The 25,044-nt window shown below is 41.3% G+C and overlaps 2 protein-coding genes across 5 annotated transcripts in view; both read left to right on the top strand.

Moving 5' to 3' along the window:
• golga3 (golgin A3) overlaps positions 1-6,708 on the top strand; it is a 34,431-nt gene extending 27,723 nt beyond the window's left edge. For 3 of the 4 annotated variants that reach the window (XM_056296505.1, XM_056296528.1, XM_056296512.1), the window contains exons 19-24: positions 120-259; positions 2,943-3,075; positions 3,159-3,281; positions 3,504-3,668; positions 4,306-4,472; positions 4,652-6,708. In XM_056296505.1, the coding sequence (XP_056152480.1) occupies positions 120-259; positions 2,943-3,075; positions 3,159-3,281; positions 3,504-3,668; positions 4,306-4,472; positions 4,652-4,847 (924 nt within the window). In that variant the 3' untranslated portion in view covers positions 4,848-6,708. The remainder of the gene's footprint in view (positions 1-119; positions 260-2,942; positions 3,076-3,158; positions 3,282-3,503; positions 3,669-4,305; positions 4,473-4,651) is intronic. The other variant, XM_056296520.1, reaches the window with a different exon arrangement.
• A 129-nt stretch (positions 6,709-6,837) lies between these two features.
• On the top strand, positions 6,838-24,616 carry ankle2 (ankyrin repeat and LEM domain containing 2). Its single transcript, XM_056296543.1, has 13 exons — positions 6,838-7,064; positions 8,499-9,011; positions 10,860-11,054; positions 15,286-15,470; positions 16,983-17,171; positions 17,337-17,459; positions 17,924-17,987; positions 18,462-18,647; positions 18,810-18,912; positions 19,548-19,738; positions 20,652-21,543; positions 21,677-21,808; positions 23,655-24,616. The coding sequence occupies exons 2-13, from the start codon at positions 8,510-8,512 to the stop codon at positions 23,860-23,862; spliced, it is 2,970 nt and encodes a 989-aa protein (XP_056152518.1). The 5' UTR covers positions 6,838-7,064; positions 8,499-8,509; the 3' UTR covers positions 23,863-24,616.
• Positions 24,617-25,044: the final 428 nt, after the last annotated feature.

Below are 25,044 nucleotides of genomic sequence, written 5' to 3' on the forward strand. Positions count from 1 at the left end.
AAACCAGGGCAGGTAGTATTTGAATGTGTTTTTAATTGTATGGCTGTTTGTCTAGCCTGTGGCCTGCCAGCAACGTCCTTCAGAGCTTCAGTGGTGTGTTGCTATATTGTCTCATGTAGGTGGCAGCAGCAAAGGCTGAGGCAGCCCACAATAGGCGGCACTACAGAGCAGCAATGCTGGAACTATGTGAGATCAAAAAAGACCTACAGGCCAAAGAGGAGCTGGTCAAAACCTTGCAGGCTGAAGCCCACAAACTACAGTATGTCTAATTTCACTGTTAAAGAATACATTGATTTTAATTTATTTTATTTCTTTGTTTATATTTTTCTTTTCTTTTGGGGTAAATTACTTCTTCAGTCATGTGATCATAGCTTATATGATTGGAAACAATTTCATGTTTTTGAGTATTTGATATGCTGTGATACACATGCAAGCTCAATACTTGCATATTGAGATGAAATGATTGGTGGCTCTGGGGCTGATGCTGTTCTGCTCCCCATCTGGGCAATGTAGACAGTAAAATGTACAAATTTCCATGACATACAGATAATAAAGGTTTATACTAGGCATGTTTAGTGGATGGTGAAAACTAGTATTATATTTTGAGTGTTGACATGCACATTTCAAAATGAACAGACATTTGACACTTAGTAGTGTATCAGTTGCCAGGCTTCTGGACACACAAAAGTCGCAGTTAAGCATTAACACTAAGACTACAATATTACTTGAATTACTCAGGCTTGTGTGCTGTGAAACAAAGTCAACAGTGTCACTTGTCATTTTTTGCGAAGGACGTTTTAGCAACAAAGACTTAGCAGGTGGTCCCAGTGTTCATCCTTTGTTAATTTTCGCTTATGACTCTTATGTCAATTGTAGAAGGTGCGATCTGAAAGGGATTAGAGACTGCAAGGTGGTGACAGGGGAGAACATAGGCTAGACAGCATCGGATGGTGGTCTGTAGGATGACTTTGGAGACCAAGAAGAGGAAGTGAGTGGAAGTTGAAAAAGGAAGACTGTTGTGTGGAGTTCAGGGAGGAGTTAAGACAGGCACGGGGTGGTAGGGAACATTTGCCGGCTGACTGGGCAAGCACTGCAGAAATAGTGAGGGAGACAGCTAGGAAAGTACTTGGTGTGTCATCTGGACAGAGGAAGGAAAACATGGAGACTTGTTGGTGGAATGAGGAAGTACAGCAGAGTATACAGAGGAAGAGTTGAAAAGGACTTGTACCGATTGGCTAAACAGAGGGACCGAGCTGGGAAGGATGTGCAGCAGGTTAGGGCGATCAAGGATAGAGATGGAAATGTGCTGACAAGCGAGGAGAGTGTGCTGAGAAGGTGGAAGGAGTATTTTGAGGGGCTGATGAATGAAGAAAATGAGAGAGAGAGAAGGTTGGATGATGTAGGGATAGTGAATCAGGAAGTGCAGTGGATTAGCAAGGAGGAAGTGAGGGCAGCTATGAAGAGGATGAAGAGTGGAAAGGCAGTTGGTCCTGATGACATACCTGTGGAGGCATGGAGATGTTTAGGAGAGATGGCAGTGGAGTTTTAAACTAGATTGTTTAACACAATCTTGGAAAGTGAGAGGATGCCTGAGAAGTGGAGAAGAAGCACACTGGTACCGATTTTCAAGAACAAGGGCAATGTGCAGAACTGTAGCAACTACAGAGGTATAAAGTTGATCAGCCACAGCATGAAGATATGGGAAAGAGTAATAGAAGCTAGGTTAAGAGTAGAGATGACGATTAGCGAGCCACAGTATGGTTTCATGCCACGAAAGAGCACCACAGATGTGATGTTTGCTTTGAGAATGTTGATTGAGAAGTATAGAGAAGGCCAGATGGAGCTACATTGTGTCTTTGTAGATTTAGAGAAAGCATGTGACAGGGTGCCGAGGGAGTAGGTGTGGTATTGTATGAGGAAGTCGAGAGTTGCAGAGAAGTATGTAGGAGTGATGCAGGATATGTATGAGAGAAGTGTGACAACGGTGAGGTGTGCGGTTGGAATGACAGAGGGGTTCACGGTGGAGGTGGGATTACATCAGGGATCGGCTCTGAGCCTTTTCTTAATTGCAGTGGTGATGAACAGGTTGATGGACGGTATCAGGCAGGAGTCTCTGTGGACTATGATGTTTGCAGATGACATTGTGATCTGTAGCAAGAGTAGGGTGCAGGTTGAGGAGAGCCTGGAGAGGTGGAGGTATGCACTGGAGAGAAGAGGAATGAAAGTCAGTAGGAGCAAGACGGAATGAGAGGGAGGACAGTGGAATGGTGAGGATGCAAGGAGTAGAGATGACGAAGGCATGAGTTTAAATACTTGGGGTCAACTGTCCAAAGTAACGGGAAGTGCAGAAAAGAGGTGAAGAAGAGAGTGCAGGCAGGGTGGAGTGGGTGGAGAAGAGTGTCAGGAGTGACTTGCGACAGAAGGGTACCAGCAAGAGTTAAAGGGAAGGCGGGAAGGTGGTTGTGAGACCAGCTATGTTACATGGTTTGGAGACAGTGGCACTGACGAAAAGACAGGTGGAGCTGGAGGTGGCAGAGTTGAAGATGCTAAGAATTTCATTGGGAGTGACAAAGAAGGACAGGATTAGGAACGATTATATTAGAGGGACCACTTAGGTTGGGCGGTTTGGAGAAAAAGCAAGAGAGGCAAGATTGAGATGGCTTGGACGTGTGTGGAGGAGAGATGCTGAATATGGAGCTGCCAGGGAAGAGGAAAAGAGGAAGGTCAAAGAGGAGGTTTATGGATGTAGTGAGGAGGACATGCTGGTGGCTGGTATGACAGAGGAAGATGCAGAAGACAGGAAGAAATGGAAACGGATGATCCGCTGTAGCGACCCCTAACGGGAGCAGCCGAAAGTAGTAGTAGTAGTAGTAGTAGTAGTAGTAGAAGACTCTTGTGTCATTTTAACTTGTGTTTCTCTTCTTTGTCCACTCACCCTGGAGGGCTCAGGATGAGCTGCACTCTAAGGAGTTGTCCCAGTTCCAAGAAGAGCTGGCTGAGGCCCATTCCCAACTCCAGATCCTACAGAAACAATTGGATGATGAATTGGTCAAACAGCCTCTCACCAACCAAGAGGTGCTGACTGAACCATCGTTTACTATTAGTGGCAAAGATCTTTGTTTTGACACTGATGTCTAACACCCTGACCACATTCTCAGGTTGAGGACTTGAAGTGGGAGGTGGACCAGAAGCAGAGGGAGATTGAGGCTCAGAAGCAACAGCTGGAGATGTTTGAGCAGTGCAACCACAGAGAACTGGACAACCTACAGACAGCTCTACAGGTAAACGTTCCCTGGATTTGAATATGCAACACTGCACACAAATGTTCCCTGCTTAGTACTAGGGATGAAACCCTTGGCAACGGACAATACTAAACTTTTTTTTTTTTTTAATAATAAGCACCGGAAAGAAATTCAATACTTGTATACTGAATTTCTAGATTACAGTACTGTTGTTTACATAGCTGTTATAGACCTAACAAGGACCTTTTGTCTATTTTTTAGAACATCAAGGTAGAGCTGGAGTCAGTGCAAGAGGAACTCGGTGGCACCCGGAAGGACAAATTCATGTTGCAGGCCAAGGTGGGAGAGCTGAGGAACAGCATGAAGACGCTCCTGCTACAGAACCAGCAACTCAAACTGGATCTCAAACAGAACCGTCTTAGGAAGGTAAGGACCTCCCCACCGTGCCACCCAAGCAGTTTGTGTTGATGAGGGAGAAAGGCCTAAGAACAGTTGATTGATGTACTCAGAAAATAGTACAAAATGTAGGCTGAAGGCTAAGTTTTTGAGGCAGGCAGGACTACCATTACCATCTCTTTTCACTGTAGAGGAAAGAATTGTAAAGACAGCAAGGGGATGTAATGAAAGGTGCCTTTTTTATGTAAGAAATAATTCTCAAAAGGGTTACACATTGTACATTTTAGCTTAAGGTTCTCATAAAGGCAATGCAGATTTTTCCACTGTTATTTAGTACCTTGAAATCTGCTGCATTCTCTTATCAAATCCAGTAGCCATTGGCTACAACAAGCAAAAACATAACCAGGTATTGCACATTGTACATTTTAGCTTAAAGTTCTTATGAAGGTAATGCAAAAGATTTCCCACTGGTATTCCGTACCTTAAAATCTGCTGCATTCTCTTATCAAATCCAGTAGGCCTTGGCTACAACAAGCAAAAACACAACCAGGTTATCCTTTAAAGTTGGCAAATGAAGAAAGCTTCTCTCTCTGATATGTCAAATTCCAGCTTTAATAAAGAATTTCTAAATGTATCCCTTTAACATTTGCGGTGTTCTATGGAACAGCAGCGCATGGAGTTGAAAGGCGAGGGGAACCCTTCCAATCCGGTGACGCCAGTAAAGATCCCAGACTGCCCTGTACCCGCCTCCCTGCTGGATGAGCTGCTGAAACCCTCAGCTTCTGTCAACAAGGAGCCCCTCAACAATCTGCACAACTGTCTTCGGCAGCTCAAGTAAGTTTGCCTCATTTTCGAACTGATGAGGTCTTTCCTAACACACTTAACAGCCAGAAAGAGAGGAGAGCCTAGGAAGGCCACAATGCAGATAATATGAACCTGGTGTTTACAGTTTACTCACCAAACTTCTAGGGATAATGCCACTGATCCCATTCTTTTCTTTTTTTTTTCCTCAGGGAGGAGATGGACAGCCTTCAACGCCAAATGGAAGAACACACAGTCACAGTCCACGAGTCCATGAACTCATGGACCAACACAGAGGAAGAACTGGCACATCTTGAGATGCGAGACGATGTCTCCAAATCATCAGTGCCGCCAAACAAAAAGGAGGTGGAACAAAACAACCAAGCAGAAGAGGCAGAGATGTTGTAACACAGGAACTTTTCTCAGGCCAATGGGAAGAGAGTGGAGTTTTATCCACAAGGGCACTTTTTTAACCTCCCAAGCCCATTATTTTTTTTTCTCTTTTCCTAACAATTGCTGCCAACATTTGGCATTCTCCAGTCAGCACAGAGGTGCTTTTGCAAAATAATAATTTATATACCATAGCTTTATTCTGTGCTCTTTTTTTTTTGGACTGTTATGCTATTCATTGTCATATTTATTTATTCATAAATCAGGAATTACAATCTCCAATCTGATGATTTCTTTGAGGCTTCCCTGGCTCCAGTCTTAAAGACATAGATATTATTATGGCATAGCTGGGAAAACATTTCCAATGTACCAATTTTCCCAATTACATAAGTTACATAATTCAGTTTGCTTAATCCCCACCATTGTAATATTGAAATGGTGGCTTTGTTACTGATTAAGAAAAACATAGGTGTTCTTGGTGACACAAATGACTATGCACATTCACACAACACACACACACACACACACACACACACACACACACACACACACACACACACACACACACACACACACAAACAAACTTCTTCACTCTACTGGTTTTGAACTATTCTTTCATTTTCTTGTGCCTGTGTAAGAGTGAAGTCACTCATTCTGTGCTCTACATTGGTCAGACATCCTCATGGTTTCCAATAAGTTTGTGGTAAAGCCTCATTACTTCTTTTCATTGCAAATCTAGAAGTTTGCGCATAATTGTGGTCAGGTTTTTTGCCCCCTCTTCTGTTGCCTGTTGTTAAAATGCAGTGTTTGTTTTCTTAAGCTCGCTACAACCATATCACCTTGAGTTCTTTAACTCAAAACCTTTATTCTCATCTATGTATGGAGGTATTTTGTCTGTCTTAGGCTGCAGTACTATGAATGGAAAAAGCCTTAAAGAATATTTAATATGCTGTAAAAGGACTTAACGGTTTGAACGTGGTTCTACCGAAAGTCTGTGCAAGATGTAATATAGGTTATGTTGTATGATAATACTGTGTGCAAATCCATACTGAATGATTTATTGTAAAATATTTGTGTTGCATCAACTGACATTGCACACTAGATTATCAAAAGCTTGCATAACTGAAAGAAAGTTGTAAGATTGAACATTTTACCACTTCTAACGGTAGGGTGCAATCAGATGTGTTCATTTTCTGTTGTTAGTTATTTCATTTACAGAAAATGGCTATCCCAAAAGCAATTGTTATAATAACTTTTGCATTTGATTTATGGTTAAGGGGAAAAGTTAATTCCATACAGAGGTTAATATATGAATACTTTTTATCGCTGTAAATTCATTAATTGTTTAATCATTTAAAGAGGAGTAATACAGAATGTTATGGGGGGGAAAACAACCTAAAATGATGGTATATACTGATGCAACAGCGTTGTAAGCAGTTAAGGTTCATTGGAAAATATCTTACAACACATGCAATTGTACATCAGCTACTGCACTGATGTTCATTTACATCATTCTTGTCAAATGGCTAGTATTAACAAGTGTACACTCGTATTTCTAAAGGGACACCTACATTTTAAGGGAGACTAGTGCGTTGTGGTCAGTAACAAACAATATTGATATACTGTGTTCTAAACCATCTCGGGACTTTTGACAGGAGTGACTGTCTTCCAAACTACCCTTTTTTGTAAGTGGTACACTTAGTTATTGGTGGTACCTGATAACGTTTGCTGGGACACCTGGACTCTTCACATAAACCTTACTGTATTTGCTGTTAAGTATTTTAATCTTAATAAGTTGGAATACATTCATTCCGATGCTAAACGTCTATATTAGGAGCTGTCATTGTATTTATCTCATAAAATTGCACTATTCAAATTATTACTTTGTATTTTGTTGCGTTTCGTTATTATTACAGTTTCGTTATTTTCCGCGTACACAAACGTTGGTCCTTGAGACCTCCGATTTTTGAAAAACGGCTCTTCGCTTTTTTTCTTTTTTTGTTGGCAATTTTTTCCCTCATTAAATTTCAGCTACAATTTTGATCAGGCATTTTCTACGTCAGGTGTGGGGTCCTTACACTGTACATTTTAAAACCGTCGCGGTGAGAGGGCAGCTAACAGCTGTATCTGGTGGGGAAAGTTGAGGAGGTTGGCATGTAAAAATTGAGTCGCTACATCTCACGAAAATTTATCAAAATGCTGATGAGTGTGACGCTGTATGCATAGGCAAACGCAGTAAGTTGTCCGTGTCCAGTCTAGTAATACAACGGTGAGCTTGTGTAATTAGCCTCTTACTTAGCTAAATTGCTAAGGTTGGCGTGTACCGAACTCAACAAGGGCTAAGTCTATTTCCTGGATCGGAGCAGTTCATTCGTTAAAATTTTTCTTTCTTGGTCGCAGGGTTAATAATTGGTGCGCGCAAACTGTCCATTTCCTTGTGAGGTTACATTAAATCATAGAAAGAATTTAATGGATATTGTCTTCTTTCTGTTTGCCCCGTTTTTGCCGGTCTAAAGTTGGCCTGCATAAATGAATATGTGGAAGGAGGGTGGCATACTATCTTGGCTGATAACCCCACTTTGAACTGTAATGACAAAAGCCCAAAGAAAACAGTATATTTCGGGCTAAATTAAATAGTAACTTTACTGTTGACTATTGGCTCTGATATGTCTGCTGGACGGGAGAACTAGCCCTCCCTAGAAAGTGAGCATGCGCATAACGTGTTGTAAACAATGAGACAATTCCAGACCGTCTTGAGCATTGTGTCTGTCAAACAGCACATCTTCGAAATTTAACAACTTTTCTTACCTCTGCCTATTATGAATAAAAATGACACCTGGTAAGTAGAGATATACGTTATTCCCTCGATATCATCGCATATAAATGATTTTTTTTAATCAGCATCATCACGAAGACATGTCAATTTGTTACAGCGCGATAAGCCCACCGTGAATGGCATACTTGGGCGTGACAGCATACGATTTGAGCGTCTCGCAGTGTCAAGTGTGGTGTCTCCGTGTTTTGTTAGAAGCGCATTGACATTTCGATTTGTCATTTAGGGCGCCCTCGTCGGTCCCATTTCGGGGTTTTGACCCGAGCTGCTAGCTTTGCTAGTCGCTCACTTACATCTGGGCCGGCGTTAGTAGCTAGCTAACGGCACAGTCTAACATCTAACTGGTTGTGCTTTGTTGTTTTCAGTTCTACTGCATTGTTGGTGCTCAAAGTGCATTTACATTGTACAATGAAACGTAGAATTACATACTCTTAGGGTCGTGCAAATGTTGGTCTTGTAGGTGAAAAAACAGGTGTAAGAAGGCATTACGTGCTACTAATGCTACAATTAATGTGAGTGGTATAGGTTAATGTTATTTGCATTTTGCATTTAGAGCAGCTTTAAAATGAGATTTACATATCACAGAGACATAGCCAAACGACATGCATTCATGTGGTATGCTAGTCTTTGTAAGATAGAGTTTATTTCTTTTTAACCTGTTCCTGTCATCAATCTTTTAGTCAACTATTTCAGTGTACAATGTGTAGTTGTTTTAAAGTTTCTTGACCTCACTCTGAACCACCAACCACATTTATTCCTGTGGTATTTGACTATCTTGGTAGATCTCTGAGTAATGAAATTGCCATAATTGTAAAGAGGTGTAATGTGTGTTTTAGGTAGCTGAAGCATGGAGGCAATTCTGAACAGACTGAGGGAGCTGAGTGCGGATGAGCTGCGAGAGGAGTTTGCCAGGGCAGACCTCAAGTGCGGCCCCATCACGGCCACCACCCGGGCCATCTTTGAAAGGAAGCTGGCACGCGTCCTTGTTGGGCCAGAGAGCAGTGCCACTGAGAAAGACAATTGCTCAACTGAAGACAACTCGGGTAGTGCAGCCTCCACCACTGACCAGACTAAACCTATGTCATGTACCACTTTAGAAGGTGCACTTACCACCTCTATTAGTGGCCCTCCTCGGGCTGCGAGTGAGGAGGAAGACTTTGGCTATGGAGTTGGTCTCAACCCCCCAGAAGAGGATGAGATCTTAGTCAAGCCGAGTACCCCATCACATAACTCTATGGAGAGCAGTTGCTCTCATACCAAAACAGAAACTCCTTCAAAGCCCGCACAAGTTCCCCCAACCATCTTTTATGGAGTATGTCCACCATGGGAAGACGTCCTGGCGAGAAATGGTAATTCAGACAGCACTTGTCACTCCATAGTGTCCTCAGTAGGGATGCACTGATACTGCTATCGGATATTGGGCTGGTACCAGGCTAAAATTGAGTAACTGTATTGGAGATTTTACTTATTATTAAAATCCGATACCAAAAGACACAAGTAATGTCATAAATAAAAGTAAAATGGCTTGATATACTGCATTTTTGGCACAAAATGCAGTATAAAAAAATCCATCTCATCTATTTTGCCCATTGACCCTCAAACTTATGTTCAAAGTCTACAGTGTTCAGCAAAAGTAATGGAGCAGAACTGGTACTTGGTATCAAATGATACCTAAAGATCTGTACTTGGAATTGGTGTCAGCAGTGAAAAAGTGATAGCGGTGCATTCCTAGTCTCCAGTGCATTATTGCAATATTATTTGTTAAATGAGAAACTGTTTCATATTGATTTCTTTCAAGATTTGCACCCGGGGTGGGGCGCCCTGGTGACTCACCTGGTAGAGCATGTACCATATGTCAAGGCTGAGTCCTGACCGCAGCGACCTGAATTCGAATCCGACACGGGCCCTTTGCTGCCTGTCATCCCCTCTCTCACCTGCCTTTCCTGTCTCTCCCTCTGCTGTCACTGCCAAAGCGGAAAATGCCAAAAAAGTGATCTTTATTGGGGAAAAAAAATCCCACCTGTGTCTAGAGGGTCAGAAACGGTCTTATATATAAGCTTTTAGTTTATATCATGATGAAAGAAATTTGGTTAAAGAGTGAAGTGGAATAGTTGACAGTAATACTGATTTCCACTGGTGGCACACACTTTATTGAACATCAAAGTGTTAAACTTGAAGGAATTTTGAATTGGAAAATATGTGGGATTCCTGCAGTTTTCTAAGTCATGGTCCATTGTTTCAATTTCACATGGCAAAACAAGACCTAAGAACACTTCAATAGAGCTTTTTGAATTGCTTATTTGTTTATCAACAATGACCTCTCGAGATGGACTCTAAACTACCACAGAGCTAGTCTCTGATTTTATCAGAGGGTATTTGCAGTTGTCATACTTAGGCATCAGCACTCTTCCGTGGGGTTATAGGCATATGTTATTTTTGTTGTGATGAACTGCAGGGTACTTGTACTGCCTGACCTCTGGAATTGAACAGATTTAAATTATTCAGTTTACTAATAAGATTGATACAGTTGATTTTGACCTTGCATGGGTCGTCCTAGAGGGGCAGCACGGTGGCCCAGTGGTTAGCACTGTTGCCTCATAGTAAGTAGGTCCTGGGTTCAAACCCCAGGCCAGGTCCTTTCTGTGGGGAGTTTGCATGTTCTCCCTGTGTCTGTGTGGGTTTTCTGCAGGTGCTCCGGTTTCCTCCCACCATCAAAAAAAAACCAAAAAAACATGCATGTTAGGGTTAATATTCCTGTCTGTGCCCCCGACCAAGGCCATGGAAAGAAGAACTGGAGTTGGTCCCTGGGCACGGCAGCTGCCCACTGCTCCTGTACAATAGGATGTGTTAAATGCAGAGAACAAATTTCATTGTAAGAATACAATTTCTTGTAAGGTACAGTGACAAAATAAAGTGGCTTTCTTCTTCTTCTAGATAACTTTTTGTACTTTAGGCATTTGTATGTGGCCTTTCATTTTTAGGATATGTAAAAGAAAAAATAAAGAAAACATAACATTACAGACAGGACTGGACAGAATCCTTAAAATAAATTAAACATTAGTCAAAACAACAATATGCATGAATCATGGCTCCATTAAGTGAATAAAGGAAGAAAAGTCAAGAAGACTCTTGATGTAGAAAAGATGATAATGAAGACCCTAATAATGCTTAGTTTTGTTTTTTTTTTGTCTTTGCAGAGAGACCACACGTTTACACAGATAAGAAGGAGGCCCTTCAGGTTGTAAAGATGATGAAGGGAGCGCGCTTCAAAGCCTTCTCTAATCGTGAGGATGCTGAGAAGTTTGCCAAAGGAATCTGTGATTATTACCCCTCCCCTAACAAATCTGCACCTTGTGTGTCCCCTGTCAGACCAGGCCTCGTGATTTGTAAGGGTAAGTGACCAGAATGTGAGAGAGAAATCATAAATTGGATGGTTGTCTAAGTTTCTTTGGGTGGTGGGAAGGTTTCAGCCAGTATGGATGGTTCCAGAAATGGACAACAAAGTCAGCTGGAAAGTGTTTTGGCAGTTTCACGTCCTTGTGTAATTAAAGTGATTTACTGGGGATATTCCTTAAATACTTGTCCATTAGAGTTGTCCAGGAACAGGTCAAAAGGTTGCCCTTTTCTCATTAGATGAGAAAATAAAAAAGCTTGGAACAGATCTCTACCAAAACAAACCTAGTTCTATAGATGAACATGCAAAACTACTCCTACTTAGATCACAGTATAATGAGCTGTCAGCTAACAAAGTAGCTGCCAGTTTATTAAGGCTCAAACAGTCTTATTATGATCAGGGGGAAAAGCCTGGGAAACTTTTAGCGTGGCACATTAAACAATAGACAGAAAGGTCTATTAACTGTATTGAAGCTCAGAATGGTAGAACTATAGTGGACCCTAGAGAGATTAATGAGACATTTAGCATCTTCTATAAGAAATTGTATAGCTCTGAGTGATCTCCCAACCTGGATTTGCAGACAAAAGTCCTAAATAACCTTAATATTCCTAGAATTTACTAAGAGGAAAGTAAAGCATTAGATGCAGAATTAACGAAACAGGAAATTGCAGAAGCAATTGGTTGTATGCAGGCTGGAAAAGATGTTTAAGGAATCTTTCAGGAACGGCCTTCTCCCCAAATCCATGACAGGTGCCCTAATCACATTACTTCCAAAACTAGGAAAGCCAAACACAAAATGCGAAAATATGCACCCAATCAGCCTTTTAAATTCAGATACAAAAATACTTCGCAAAGTTCTTGCAGGAACGTTGAAGGGCATGCCTCCTCGGGTGGTGGGAGGGGACCATAATGGATTTATCCAAGGTAGACGGGATTTTCACAATGTCAGAAGAGTGCTCAATGTCTTACACAGCCAGAGAGGGGCGAAGGACACTGCTCTACTCTCACATGACAGAGAAGGCCTTCGACCGTGTCGAATGGCCTTATCTGTTTGAGTTGCTCACACGCTTTGGCTTTGGAGATACATTTTGCAAATGGGTTATATTACTATGTACTGGGCTTACTGCAGAAGTCTTGGCGACTAGTACGGTCTCTAAACCTTTTAATATCTGTAGAAGTTGCCCGCAAGGAAGTCCTTTATCACCATTGCTATTTATTCTAGCAATAGAACCATTTGCTGTAGCTGTGAGGATGCATAATGACATTAACGAAATTCAAGAAGGTCATTTCAAACATAAAATAGCACTTTTTGCTGATGACATAATTTTGTTCATAAAAAATCTAAACAGTTCTGTCCCTGCACTCATAGATCTTATTGGAACATTTGGAAAAATATATGGATATAAAGTTAATTATTCAAAATCATCTATAATGTTATTGAATGAAACAGAGAGGAAAAATAGCCATGTTTATGCCTCTACTTTCAACCCAACAGATCTATCTCTTTCTATCTTGGTATAAAAATCGTCCCTGAGGTGAATAATGTTACTCAGATAAATTATGACCCAATTCTGGAAGCTACTACCTCATCAGTAGACTGTTGGACATCTTTACCTATTTCTATGTTTGGCAGGATAAAATGAACATACTCGCTACATTTCTCTATTCCAGAATATCCCCCTGCCTCCTCTCTCATCTTTGTTTACTAGAATAAAAAAAATTGTTTACCAACTCTATTTGGCAAAGTGAACATCCCAGATTTCATCTCTTTATTATATTTACCATAGGACCGAGGATGTCTTAAATGCCCAAACATCCAGTGGTATTACTGGGCAGCTCAACTGCGGTTCATGTTTATTTTTCATCTGAAAGCCCTCCTGCTTGGATGGATTTGGAATCCAGTTCTATTTCGCCAAGCTTACCAATGCACTTGTATTTGTATTCAGCAGATCGCAAATACTTTAGAAAACATACAGACAACCCTATTGTATTGAATGTGATTAACATTTGGTTTGGCATTTGTAAATATTTAAATATTAACTCTTCCTGGTCACACTTCAGCCCTATTTGAGGTAATGCCAACTTTAAACCAGTAAAAGGTGATCCAGGATTTCAAATACGGGCTGAAAAAGGGTTAAGAAAAGTGCAAGATATGTACAGAGAAGATGAAGTACTTGCATCCTTTGTAGAAATATCAACCAAATATGACATCCCAAAGAATCTTTTTTTTTTTCAGATATTCAACTTAGGAGCTTTATATCTGCATCTCAGAACCATTCATTAGAGATACCTGCTATTCCCTCAATAGAGGTAGCAGTCATAGGACACTGTTATGATAAAGGTTTAATTTCATCTTTATTTATTTATTTATTTCTTGTTTTTCCCCTTTATCCTACCCGATTAACCCAATGGCATATGGCCAGAACTCTTGTTGAATAACCCCCCTCGCTCACGTTTCCACAGGACGGAGATAGTCGTAACACCAGCTTCCTTCAAACTCGTGTCGGCTGCTCTCGCTATTTTACACGCTGAAGCCTCGCATGGATTGCATTACCTTCAGGCCACGAAGGAGATGTAAGGAGAATGCTTTTGGTTGCTTGGCTGCAGGTGCCCAGCTGGGCCAGAGGGGTCGCTGGAGAATGACGAGTCCCTGAACTCTACACCCACTATCCCTCGGATAAGGGTGGCCTAATGAATGCCTTACCCTGTGGATGCTCTGGCCGTGACCGGTCACGGCGAGTCTGGGGTTAATACCTCCCAGCCACATGACGAACGGATTGCAAGAACGGTGGTTTATTCCGCTCGGCCATCAGAGCGGCTTAATTTCATCTTTGTATGACTTGTTCGTATCTGGGTCTGATGAAACCTCAGAATCCAAACTGTGACTATGGAAGGAAGATATAGATGAGGAAATATCCTTAGAAGACTGGAGTGAGGCATGTAAGAAGGCTCAGAGACAGACAATCAACAGTAGCCTGAAACTTACACTGTATAAATGGCTGATGCATACATAAATAACTCCTGTTAAATTGAGTAAGTTTAATGATAACATTCCTGATATTTGAGTATCAAGTGTAATGAGGCAAGAGGGACACTGTACCACTGTATATGGGAATGTGTGAAAGTGAAATCCTTTTGGCGGGATATTATTAATAAGATTAATCAAACTTTATCAAAGAAATTACCACTGGATCCTAAGCTTTTTATTCTGGTTATATAACCAACCAACCCACACTTACAAAGCATATAATCGCTCTTGGAAAAATGTTGATGGGCCAAGAATTGGAATGTGGATTAAAGAAATGACGTCAAACACGTCAATGGAAAAGATAACATATATTGTTAGATGTAAGCAAAATGTTTTTGATGATATCTGGAGACTTTTTATGTAATTCTTAAGACATGATGTTAATGTTGGTAACCTTCAGCAGGAACAGGCTCTGAGGTAGTAGGGTGGTATTATGATGTTGTGCATTAATTTTTAGAAACACCCTTTTTATTTATTATAATTTTTGCTTTGTTTTTTTGCTTTTTTTTAATTTTCAAGTCTGTAATCAGTTGATAGGGATGGGCTGAGTGGAGGGAAAATGGGGGAAATTTTTGGTTTTTATTTAATTATTCACTGTATAATGTTCTGATTTGCAAACTGAAAACCAATATATAAAAAAAAGGTTGCCCTTGGCCTTAGGCCAGGACAGTTTTTCAGGAATTTGTATTGTGTTTTGGTCGGCCGTCCCTACAGACACAATTGGCCAGGTCTGCGGGTGGGAAGCCAAATGTGGGTATGTGTCCTGGTTGTTGCACTAGTGCCTCCTCTGGTCGGCCGGGACGCCTGTTCGGGGGGGAGGGGGAACTGGGGGGGAATAGCATGATCCTCCCAAGCGCTACGTCCCCCTGGCAACACTCCTCACTGTCAGGTGAAAAGAAGCGGCTGGCGACGCCACATGTATTTGAGGGGGCATATGGTAGTCTGCAGCCCTCCCTAGATTGGCAGAATGGGTGGAGCAGCGACCAGGACAGCTCAGAAAGAGTGGGGTGATTGGCTGGATACAACTGGGGAGAAAAAAGGGGAGGGGGGTCCAAAAAAAAAAGGAATTTGTACTGTGTTTATTGTTTTTTCCTGCTTTTATTTTGTATTAGTCTTTTTTTTGTGATTTGAGAACATGCAACATCTGGACAATATTTTGGAACTTGCCCAATGCTAATTGTCTTGTCCCTGTCTGTACCAGATGTGATGGAGGTTGACACCATCAACCGAGAGCGGGCCAATAGTTTCAAGAGCCCACGCACACAAGACCTCACAGCTAAACTGAGGAAAGCTGTGGAGAAAGGTGATGATGCAGCCTTCATCGAGTTGGTTGGGAGCAACCCACGATATCTAATTGGTTCAGGGGATAACCCCACTATTGTACAGGTGAGGATATGGAATGCATTTCTAGAACCACTTGGCACACATACAGTAACTTTACTCTGTCTTCTTATTTCACACTCGTTTTTCAAGTTATTGTTAAACAAACATTTCTATAAAATAGTGATAATGGCAGTGATAATGGTATTTATTGTTGGCTCTTAACCTGTTGGACTAAATTTTCATGTGTGTATGGGTGTGCTGTCTGCTTTGGTTTGATATAACATTTTGTAACACCATTTCTGACCCCTCAGTAAATGCCTTTATCAAGGATGTCTTTGGTGGCGTCCAGGTAGCGTAATGGTCTATTCCGTTGCCTACCAACACGGAGATCGCTGGTTCGATTCCCCATGTTACCTCCGGCTTGGTCAGACGTCCTACAGATACAATTGGCCGTGTCTGCGGGTGGGAAGCCAGATGTGGGGTATGTGTCCCGGTTGCTGCACTAGCACCTCTGGTCGGTTTGGGGCGCCTGTTCAGGGGGGAGGGGGAACTGGGAGGAATAGCGTGAATCCTCCCATGTTCTACGTCCCCCTGGCGAAACTCCTCACTGTCAGGTGAAAAGAAGTCACCGGCGACTCCACATGTATCAGAGGAGGCATCTGGTCATCTGCAGCCCTCCCTGGATCAGCAGAGGGGGTGGAGCAGCAACCGGGATGGCTCGGAAAATAGAGTAATTATCCAATTGGGGAGGGGAAAAAAAGGATGCCTTTGGTAAAACGTATTCGTAACAACTGCCAGGTAGTTGGAAGAGTTAATTTTCAAAATTTTTATTTTACAACGATATTTTAGTTTGTTTGAAATAAAGCCCTGTAATGGCCTGGCGGCCTATCCAGGGTGTCTTCCTGCCTGCCACCCAGTGACTGCTGGGATAGGCTCCAGCATCCCCGTGACCCCGAGAGCAGGTTAAGCGGTTTGGATAATGGGTGGATGGATGGATGAAATATACAGGACTTTTAAGTACTCTGTTATTTTGATCTTGTTCTGTCAGTCATGTATGAGCAGGTGTCAGTGTCAATTATATTAAAAGGGGGAAACCTCATTTTGGTGGAAAATTCATTTAATGTCACTGAAAATGTAAACGCGTGGATGTGCTGACTGGAGAGAGAGTCGGAGAGGGTGTGTGTGTGTGTGTGTGTGTTTTTTTTTTTTTGGAATTCATTACAACTGTAGTCATAATCAAACAGGAACTTAAGTTGACAGGGAAGTATTGTTAAGAAAAGTAGAAGTAAGAATTGTAAATCAATAGCAGCCAACATGCCAATACCACTGTTATTTGGCTGTTAAGTAAGATTGTACACACCACCATTACCCACGTTTGACAGCAATACAGCAGTTATTTTGACGTTCTAATAACAAAAGTAAGTTGGCAAGTTAAATGATGAAAGTGGCAGGTGAGTTTTTTTTTTTTTTTTTTCCCCGAGACATTTTGACTCTTGAACAAAACCTTTATTGTGGATGATGAATTGTAATTGATTCTGCCCTGACTCTACTTGTTTTAACTTTTTATGTGACCAGGAGGGCTGCCGCTACAATGTGATGCATGTGGCAGCAAAGGAGAACCAGGCAGGCATTGCCCAGTTGTTACTGGACACCCTGGAAAACCCTGAATTCATGCGCCTCATGTACCCTGATGACCAGGAAGCCATGCTACAGAAACGCATCCACTACATCGTAGACCTTTACCTCAACACTCCTGATAAAGCTGTGAGCTCTCATTCCAAGTTTGTCAAAGTGTAATATATTTGGTTAAAAATTAATATTACAAAAAGCACTTAGTTTTTAGTTCAGGGGAGAGAGGCAGGGGGGAAAAATCATGAAACATAACTTTAAAGAGTTTAAAACCTTTAACTGTTCCTTTACTTGTGACAGGGCTTTGATACGCCACTCCACTTTGCCTGTAAATTTGGTTGCCCAGAAATGGTCAATGTCTTGTGTTCGCACCCTGATATTGATAAGAACTGCAAGAATAAGTATGACCAAAAACCTTGTGACGTAAGTAATTTCTAATTTGTTTTACATCTTATAACTTATTCATAATGTATATTTCTAACCTGTATTTACCCTATAGTTTTACCTTATAATTAAACAAGACATGCTTATTTATGGAAAAGGCATGAGTAAGCAAAATATGAGGGGGAGTTTCAATCTTTACACACACACACACATATAACTTCCCACCATGATCTTAGTCTTATATTGCTGGCTTTTGAGCAGCTTCTGACAGGCACTGAGGGATGTGCTTTGTTCAAAGGCACCTTGCCAGTAACTGCTGACTGGCAGTCTTGGATTTGAACCAGTGACCCATTTAGCTTGCATTTCAGAGAGCCTACCAAAGCCACTATGTTGAAATCTGATCTTAGCATCATGAACAAGTACATGCAGTCTCTCTGGTTATTCCAGACACAGTTGAATGTCATTAGTTGTGTATAGTTTTCTAACCACTCCATATTCCACAGGTCATTTGTGATAGGAAAAATAAAACCCGGGAAGTGAAACTAAAGATATGTGACTATTTGGAAGGTAAGTGTATTTCCCTTGGCTCCTAAAAGATGAAAGCTTTGTTCCCATTTGCTCCTCCTCCCTGAAGGACGTGGGGAAGAGTAATTTGGTAAAGATACACACAGAGACACAATTAAACTAAATGGAAAGAGTGGGCTTCTGGGTTATACTGTTGTGACCTGCTCCCTTCCCATCTAAACCATGTAGTTGGAGTTCATCAGTGGACCAAATCTAAACATCTGTAGGAGGTATAAGGTAGGCCTGTGACAGTTTAAACTTTTGATCTTTTGAATTTGAACTTTGCAATTGAGGGCTTTGGAGCTACTATGATGGGAATATTGCAACTGCTCTGTGTTTATCTGCGACCAACTATTTACAAATTTGCACTGAAACGGACTACACTGTTATCTTGTGAAAAGTTTCAGTGTGTTTTTGTTTATTGCAGGCAATTAAAATATGATCTATTCTTACTTAAAAAAATTATTTGTCTTTCAGACCGCTGCTATATTCCTTTACTGAGGGCAACAGACAACTCTTTTCAGCCCATCATTGGCGCTTCTTGGTCACCTGAGTCCTCAGAGAGTCACTCTCATTCGGTGATCCCATGGCAAGCAAGATGTCCCATTGATCCAGTGATGACTGTTAAAGCTTTCGCAGGCCCATTGAGCCCTTCTAAAGCAAGTCCTCTGCCAATCTCATTCTCGTGACCTAACTGCATTTATTCTCAGTTAAATTAGTTTCACAACAAATAGTCTAAGAAAATGGAAATTATTCATTAGCGCACAAATCCTGAACATAAAATGTCCCAACTCTGGCATCAGTGGTGTCCTCTCTCGCAGGCAGATGATTTCCGTCGTGCATGGAAGACACCCCCTAGAGACAGAGCTGAGCATTTTCACAACATCCTTAAGTCTGACCCTGACCGCGGTGCAGAGAGAGTGGGCAGGTAGGTCCACCTGAGTTAATCTATGGCATCCACAGATAAAAATCTGCACTGTTCCTTCTGCTTGGTAGAGCTCGGATAGGCCTGTCTATACATGCTGACAGAGGCATGCATGTTAGAAGCAAGAGAAAGCTTTGAAAGCAACAATGCATTTTTCATAGAGCAAAATACATATCGCAAAAAATATTTTGTTAAACAGTGGCTCAGCCAGAAAATTCATGTTGTCAAATCAATACAAACTGCAACTTTATTAGTCCAAAGCAATTATGTGGTATTTAAGAACATTTGCAAGTAAAAATCTTTATTATTTTCTATTTTTCTTGTTTCTTTGCTAAATTGTTTTCAAACTTGAGAATGCCCAATTGCTGTTCAGAATCATTAATAATCCATTGGACTGAAATTTTCATTGTGACAGAGTCTCCATACCTGCTGGAAAACCTGAAAATTTAGTCATTTTCCAGTTATGAACAACTTCTGGAAAATGGGACCCTGGTCATCCTAACAGCATTAGATTAAACATTACTGATTTTAAACAATCTCTAAAAGTGCATCATAGTCCTTGAACCTCTGAGTGTCAAGGTTCTTATGTTTGGTTAGTATAATGTAAGAATCTAAGCCACGTTCCATTCTTCACACAGAGACCTGGCTCATGAGTTTGGTCATCCATGGGCTGAGTATTGGGACTTCTTGGATAGTTTTGTGGATCTGTCATCAACAGAAGGCCTCCGTAAACTGGAGGAGTACCTCAACAAGAAAGATTTCAGTCAGAGCGCTCAAGAGGAGGCTGGGGAGAATGAGACCAGCAACCGGTTCAGAACCCCTTCTCCAGGTTACAATATTTTTCATTTATCAGAGTATTTGCAGGTTAAAAATAAGCCTAAATTAGTGTTTCTTTTATTTTTATAGATTATTATTGACAGATCTAATCTTAAAACCACGACCAACATGTTTTCATCTCCAGGACAAAAGACAATCTCTGTGGATTTTATCTGACTGTATAATGGTTCTGACTAATGCCTAGCGTCTGAGAAAGACATGAATGAAGGCTGTGCAGCCTCTTATTCACTACATGACTACAGATGTGTAACAGATGTTTTTTCCTATTTGTACTTGTCAGGGCAAGGCTATTGAGAATGAGGAAAACTGTGGAGATTGGGGAACCAGTTTCTAAATTAAGGCCTAAGAGATTATTTTTTTTAAACTCATTTTTTTCCAGTTTATTTTCAAAATCATAATTCTAAATCGAGGCCTTAATTTGTATTAAATATATGTAAATATCACATTTAATCCATAAACACAAAACGATAAATCAACATTGCAAGAAAAAAAGAAAATTGTAGAAAATGAAACTCATTGCAAATTCCAGTTTGAAAAAAAAGATTTTAAACTAAAACCAAGTTAACAATAAGAGGGCTTCCTTTTTTAGAATAAGTCTGTTTGATTCAAAAAAGTAGTATTGTTATATAACTGTGGAAGAATAAATTGTGTGCAATTTAGAATCCACAATGGAATTACAAGCCAAATCATCACGAATTGGAGTTGGTCCCCAGGCGCTGCATGGCGGCTGCCTACACAGCAAGGATGGGTTAAATGCAGAGCATGATTTTCCCCACGGGGATTAATAAAATATATCAATCGTGGTTCACTAACAAGTTAATACTGTAAAGAAGTGCAAAAAGGTCGCTTGTCTGATGTTCTCATAAATGATTCTCCTGTTGGTGATTATTTCAACTTGCATACAGGGAAGCCCAAAAAGTTCTGCAACTCCATCTCTGTCGGTGCCTTTCTGGATGAGGACGACGACATGAGCTTGGAGGAGATGAAAAACCGCCAGAACGCAGCACTCACCAGCATCACCTCCTCTGCCTGCTCCACGGACAGCCTAAAGGGCGCCGTGGGTGGCCATGAGTTTCACATCCTGCCCATTGCTCTCCACCACCATGGAGCCAACCTGATTGAGACGGCAGCTGAGCAGGACCTGCTGTGCTGCTGCCATGAGGGCCTCCTCTCGCCCGGTGTGGTTTGTAAAAATGGTCTGTGCTCATCCTCACGAGACAGGACTCACAATGGGGACAAAGTATCCCCCCGTGCCTCTCCATCCTCCTGCCTGCTGTCGCCAATCTCCAACCTCATGGTGGAGTTTGAGCGCATGACCCTGCAGGACTCGCTGGACAGCCCAAACAGCTGTAGCGACGGGCGGAGCAGGGAAAGGAGGAGCAGTGGGGGGAACAGGCACAGGGAGGCCAGGGGCCCCTACAGTTCCTCGGCCACTGACCTGAGCTCCGGGTTCTGTCGACTGTCGCTGGGTAACAATTGTCAGGACAGTGTGTTCGACATGGAGAGCAGTGAGGCTGATGAGGGGACAGGCTGGAGAACAGAAGGAGGGAGGGAAGGCGACAGGCGCAGCAGTGGCAGTTCAGAGGAGTACTTTGAAGCACAAGAGAACCTTGAGGGCCTGGGACAAAGAGCACCGCTCTCAGGCCGCACATTCTGCGCCAGGTCTAAATCGTGGGATCATGGGGGAAGGGATCTGAGCAGCTCAGGTTCCTCTGGCTCCTATAAGTCCTTGGATAACTCTTATGACTTTCTACCCAGGACCCCATCACGCATCAGAAAAGGACTTTTCATTGATGGGTGAGTGAGATTAAAAACAACTGACAATTCTTATCCCTGGTGTTACTTGATGAAAGTTTGTATTTCAAACAGCCTGCTCATCAACATAGTGCTAAAAGCCCATGTATCTTTTTTCTTTCTCATGTTTTTGAAGCGATTCACCAACCAAGTTGGACAAAGAGGTCTTTTCAGCAATAGAAGCCATAGACATCGACCTCCAGAAATACCCCAGCATTTTTAAGTGGAAGAGCACAATGAAGACATACTCAGCATTGGACATGCAAAGGTTAGTGGGTTCAGCTATCAAAAATGTACTGATGCTGTGTATTATATCTCATACACATGTCTGTGTATATGTATATATTCCTAATCTCGGTGGAACCACCTGATTACAGATACTATGAGGAGTTTGGGTTTTTTGTTGACTTTGTGCACCCCTCAGGACAAAAGCAGTAGTCTTTCCCAGAACAACTTCATTGTTACAAACATTTATATTCACCGTTTGCTAACTTGTGCATTTGTTTTGAAGAAAGGAATGGGTTATGTAGTGGTTTTTATGAGAAACAGCTGTTTGCAAGATATACAGCGATGAGATAATCTATTCCTAATTGTGGCTATCTTGGGAGTCAGTGTGCTGTAAATCGTTTTGTAAGATTTCATGGGAAATGTGACCCAGAGACAAGCATTTGGAATCATTATATAGCAATATCTAATCTTCTCCTTGATGTTCTCCAACTACTTACACTACCGTTCAAAAGTTTGGGATCACCCAAACAATTTCGTGTTTTCCATGAAAAGTCACACTTATTCACCACCATATGTTGTGAAATGAATAGAAAATAGAGTCAAGACATTGACAAGGTTAGAAATAATGATTTTTATTTGAAATAAGATTTTTTTTACATCAAACTTTGCTTTCGTTAAAGAATCCTCCATTTGCAGCAATTACAGCATTGCAGACCTTTGGCATTTTAGCTGTTAATTTGTTGAGGTAATCTGGAGAAATTGCACCCCACGCTTCCAGAAGCAGCTCCCACAAGTTGGATTGGTTGGATGGGCACTTCTTTGAGCAGATTGAGTTTCTGGAGCATCACATTTGTGGGGTCAATTAAACGCTCAAAATGGCCAGAAAAAGAGAACTTTCATCTGAAACTCGACAGTCTATTCTTGTTCTTAGAAATGAAGGCTATTCCATGCGAGAAATTGCTAAGAAATTGAAGATTTCCTACACCGGTGTGTACTACTCCCTTCAGAGGACAGCACAAACAGGCTCTAACAGGTACTATTTAATGAAGATGCCAGTTGGGGACCTGTGAGGCGTCTGTTTCTCAAACTAGAGACTCTAATGTACTTATCTTCTTGCTCAGTTGTGCAACGCGGCCTCCCACTTCTTTTTCTACTCTGGTTAGAGCCTGTTTGTGCTGTCCTCTGAAGGGAGTAGTACACACCGGTGTAGGAAATCTTCAATTTCTTAGCAATTTCTCGCATGGAATAGCCTTCATTTCTAAGAACAAGAATAGACTGTCGAGTTTCAGATGAAAGTTCTCTTTTTCTGGCCATTTTGAGCGTTTAATTGACCCCACAAATGTGATGCTCCAGAAACTCAATCTGCTCAAAGAAGTGCCCATCCAACCAATCCAACTTGTGGGAGCTGCTTCTGGAAGCGTGGGGTGCAATTTCTCCAGATTACCTCAACAAATTAACAGCTAGAATGCCAAAGGTCTGCAATGCTGTAATTGCTGCAAATGGAGGATTCTTTGACGAAAGCAAAGTTTGATGTAAAAAAAATCTTATTTCAAATACAAATCATTATTTCTAACCTTGTCAATGTCTGGACTCTATTTTCTATTCATTTCACAACATATGGTGGTGAATAAGTGTGACTTTTCATGGAAAACACAAAATTGTTTGGGTGATCCCAAACTTTTGAACGGTAGTGTATATCAGTCATATAGCGGCATCAAAACTAAATCAAGTATGAATCAGTGAAAAACTCATGACAGTTTTAAGTAGAGATTCAATGAATATGTTAATTGCTTAGAGAACAGCTTTTAATACAGTTTCACCGACAAATTGTCATACAAATGAATGGTAACCTAATATCCAAGACTGATGCTGATGTGTCCTCACAGCTGGCCCAGCCCTGCAGGAGTAAAACCCCGAGCCAGGATTCAGGCTCACACTCCCTGCTCTCCTGTCAGCAGCCTGGTGTCCCCAACTGGCCGCTTCAACCCTGCCCGGCATGGTGCCTCACCAGACTTCAGCCCTAGCCGTTACAGCCCTGCAAACTCTAGCTACATCCAGCGCATCCGCCTCAAACACTTCGAGCCTCCGATCTAACACCGCCAGCCACATCCCTGATCCCCTTGCCCCTCCCTGCCAGTAAAATTCCAGCCCCACCAAGGTGGCTATGCCAGAGCTCAGAACCACATACCTAATAAAATTATGCACAAGTGTCTCCAAAATTTGTATTAATGTACGGTACTACTCCTATATATTGCATACAGGAGTTGTTCATCACGTTGGGTTGTGATGTACACTCGATTTAAAAACATGGAAAAAAAACAACAGGTTTTCTTGACAATGTATGTACTGTATGGGTCTGGACCATATTGAATTGATGGTAACTATGTTATTTGTGGCAAGTGTGAAGCACTTTTATCATAGCTGGTCATCTTTTTTGAATAACCATTAACACAAGCCGCACTCCCCGAAAAAGCTAGTTCTTCACTAAAATGTCAGTGTTAAATTCTCAGTGGGATTCTGTCACTGAAAATAGATGTTTTTAAAAAGTAAAATGTTGATATTTTAATGAATAATTTTTTGTATGTTGGTCAGTAGCACAAAAAAATACACGTTTTTATTATGTGTGTTAAACCAACTGCCAGTTCCTATGTTTTCCTCAGTTCAGGAATTGCCTTAATTTTCTGAAGTGTTCAGTTAGTCTTCAGTTACCAGTCTTCAGTTGGAATTTGTTGTACTCTGTTCAGCTTATTCAAAATATCCCCAAACGGCAAACTAGTTGCCTTGTTGATTAGATTATGACTGCAAACATGGGAAAACAGTGAGACACTGAGATCTTCCATGTTATTTTTTTATTTCAAATAAATGTTTGTACAATTTTTCATCCTGGCCATTTCTCAGTTGTTCCTGGACACATCATAAACGTTCATTTTTGCCACTAACGGCAGCCCTTAGACTGCTTTTTTTTTTTAAAATCTGAAATGTCATTATTACATTACAAGCATCTCACACTATGTGAGCACGAATAACATCTAGGTACAATTAGGTTTAGTGTGAGCTAAATCTTCTCTGAAATGACCAGAGACCACCATGAAGCTCAAAGCTGGATTTCATGGAAGGCTTATTTTGAACTAAATTGGCTGTTGAAATTAAATGTATATAAAAAGGTTCTTGCAGTGCTACGACAACAAGTTAAGTAATGTCCAATGGTTGAATGTGAATGTGCAAAACCTGCTGTAGCCAAATTAATTGAAAATGACGTTTAGAGGTAAATAAGGG

Source organism: Lampris incognitus, chromosome 1 (assembly GCF_029633865.1).
Source record: "Lampris incognitus isolate fLamInc1 chromosome 1, fLamInc1.hap2, whole genome shotgun sequence".
Taxonomy (NCBI): Eukaryota; Metazoa; Chordata; class Actinopteri; order Lampriformes; family Lampridae; genus Lampris; species Lampris incognitus.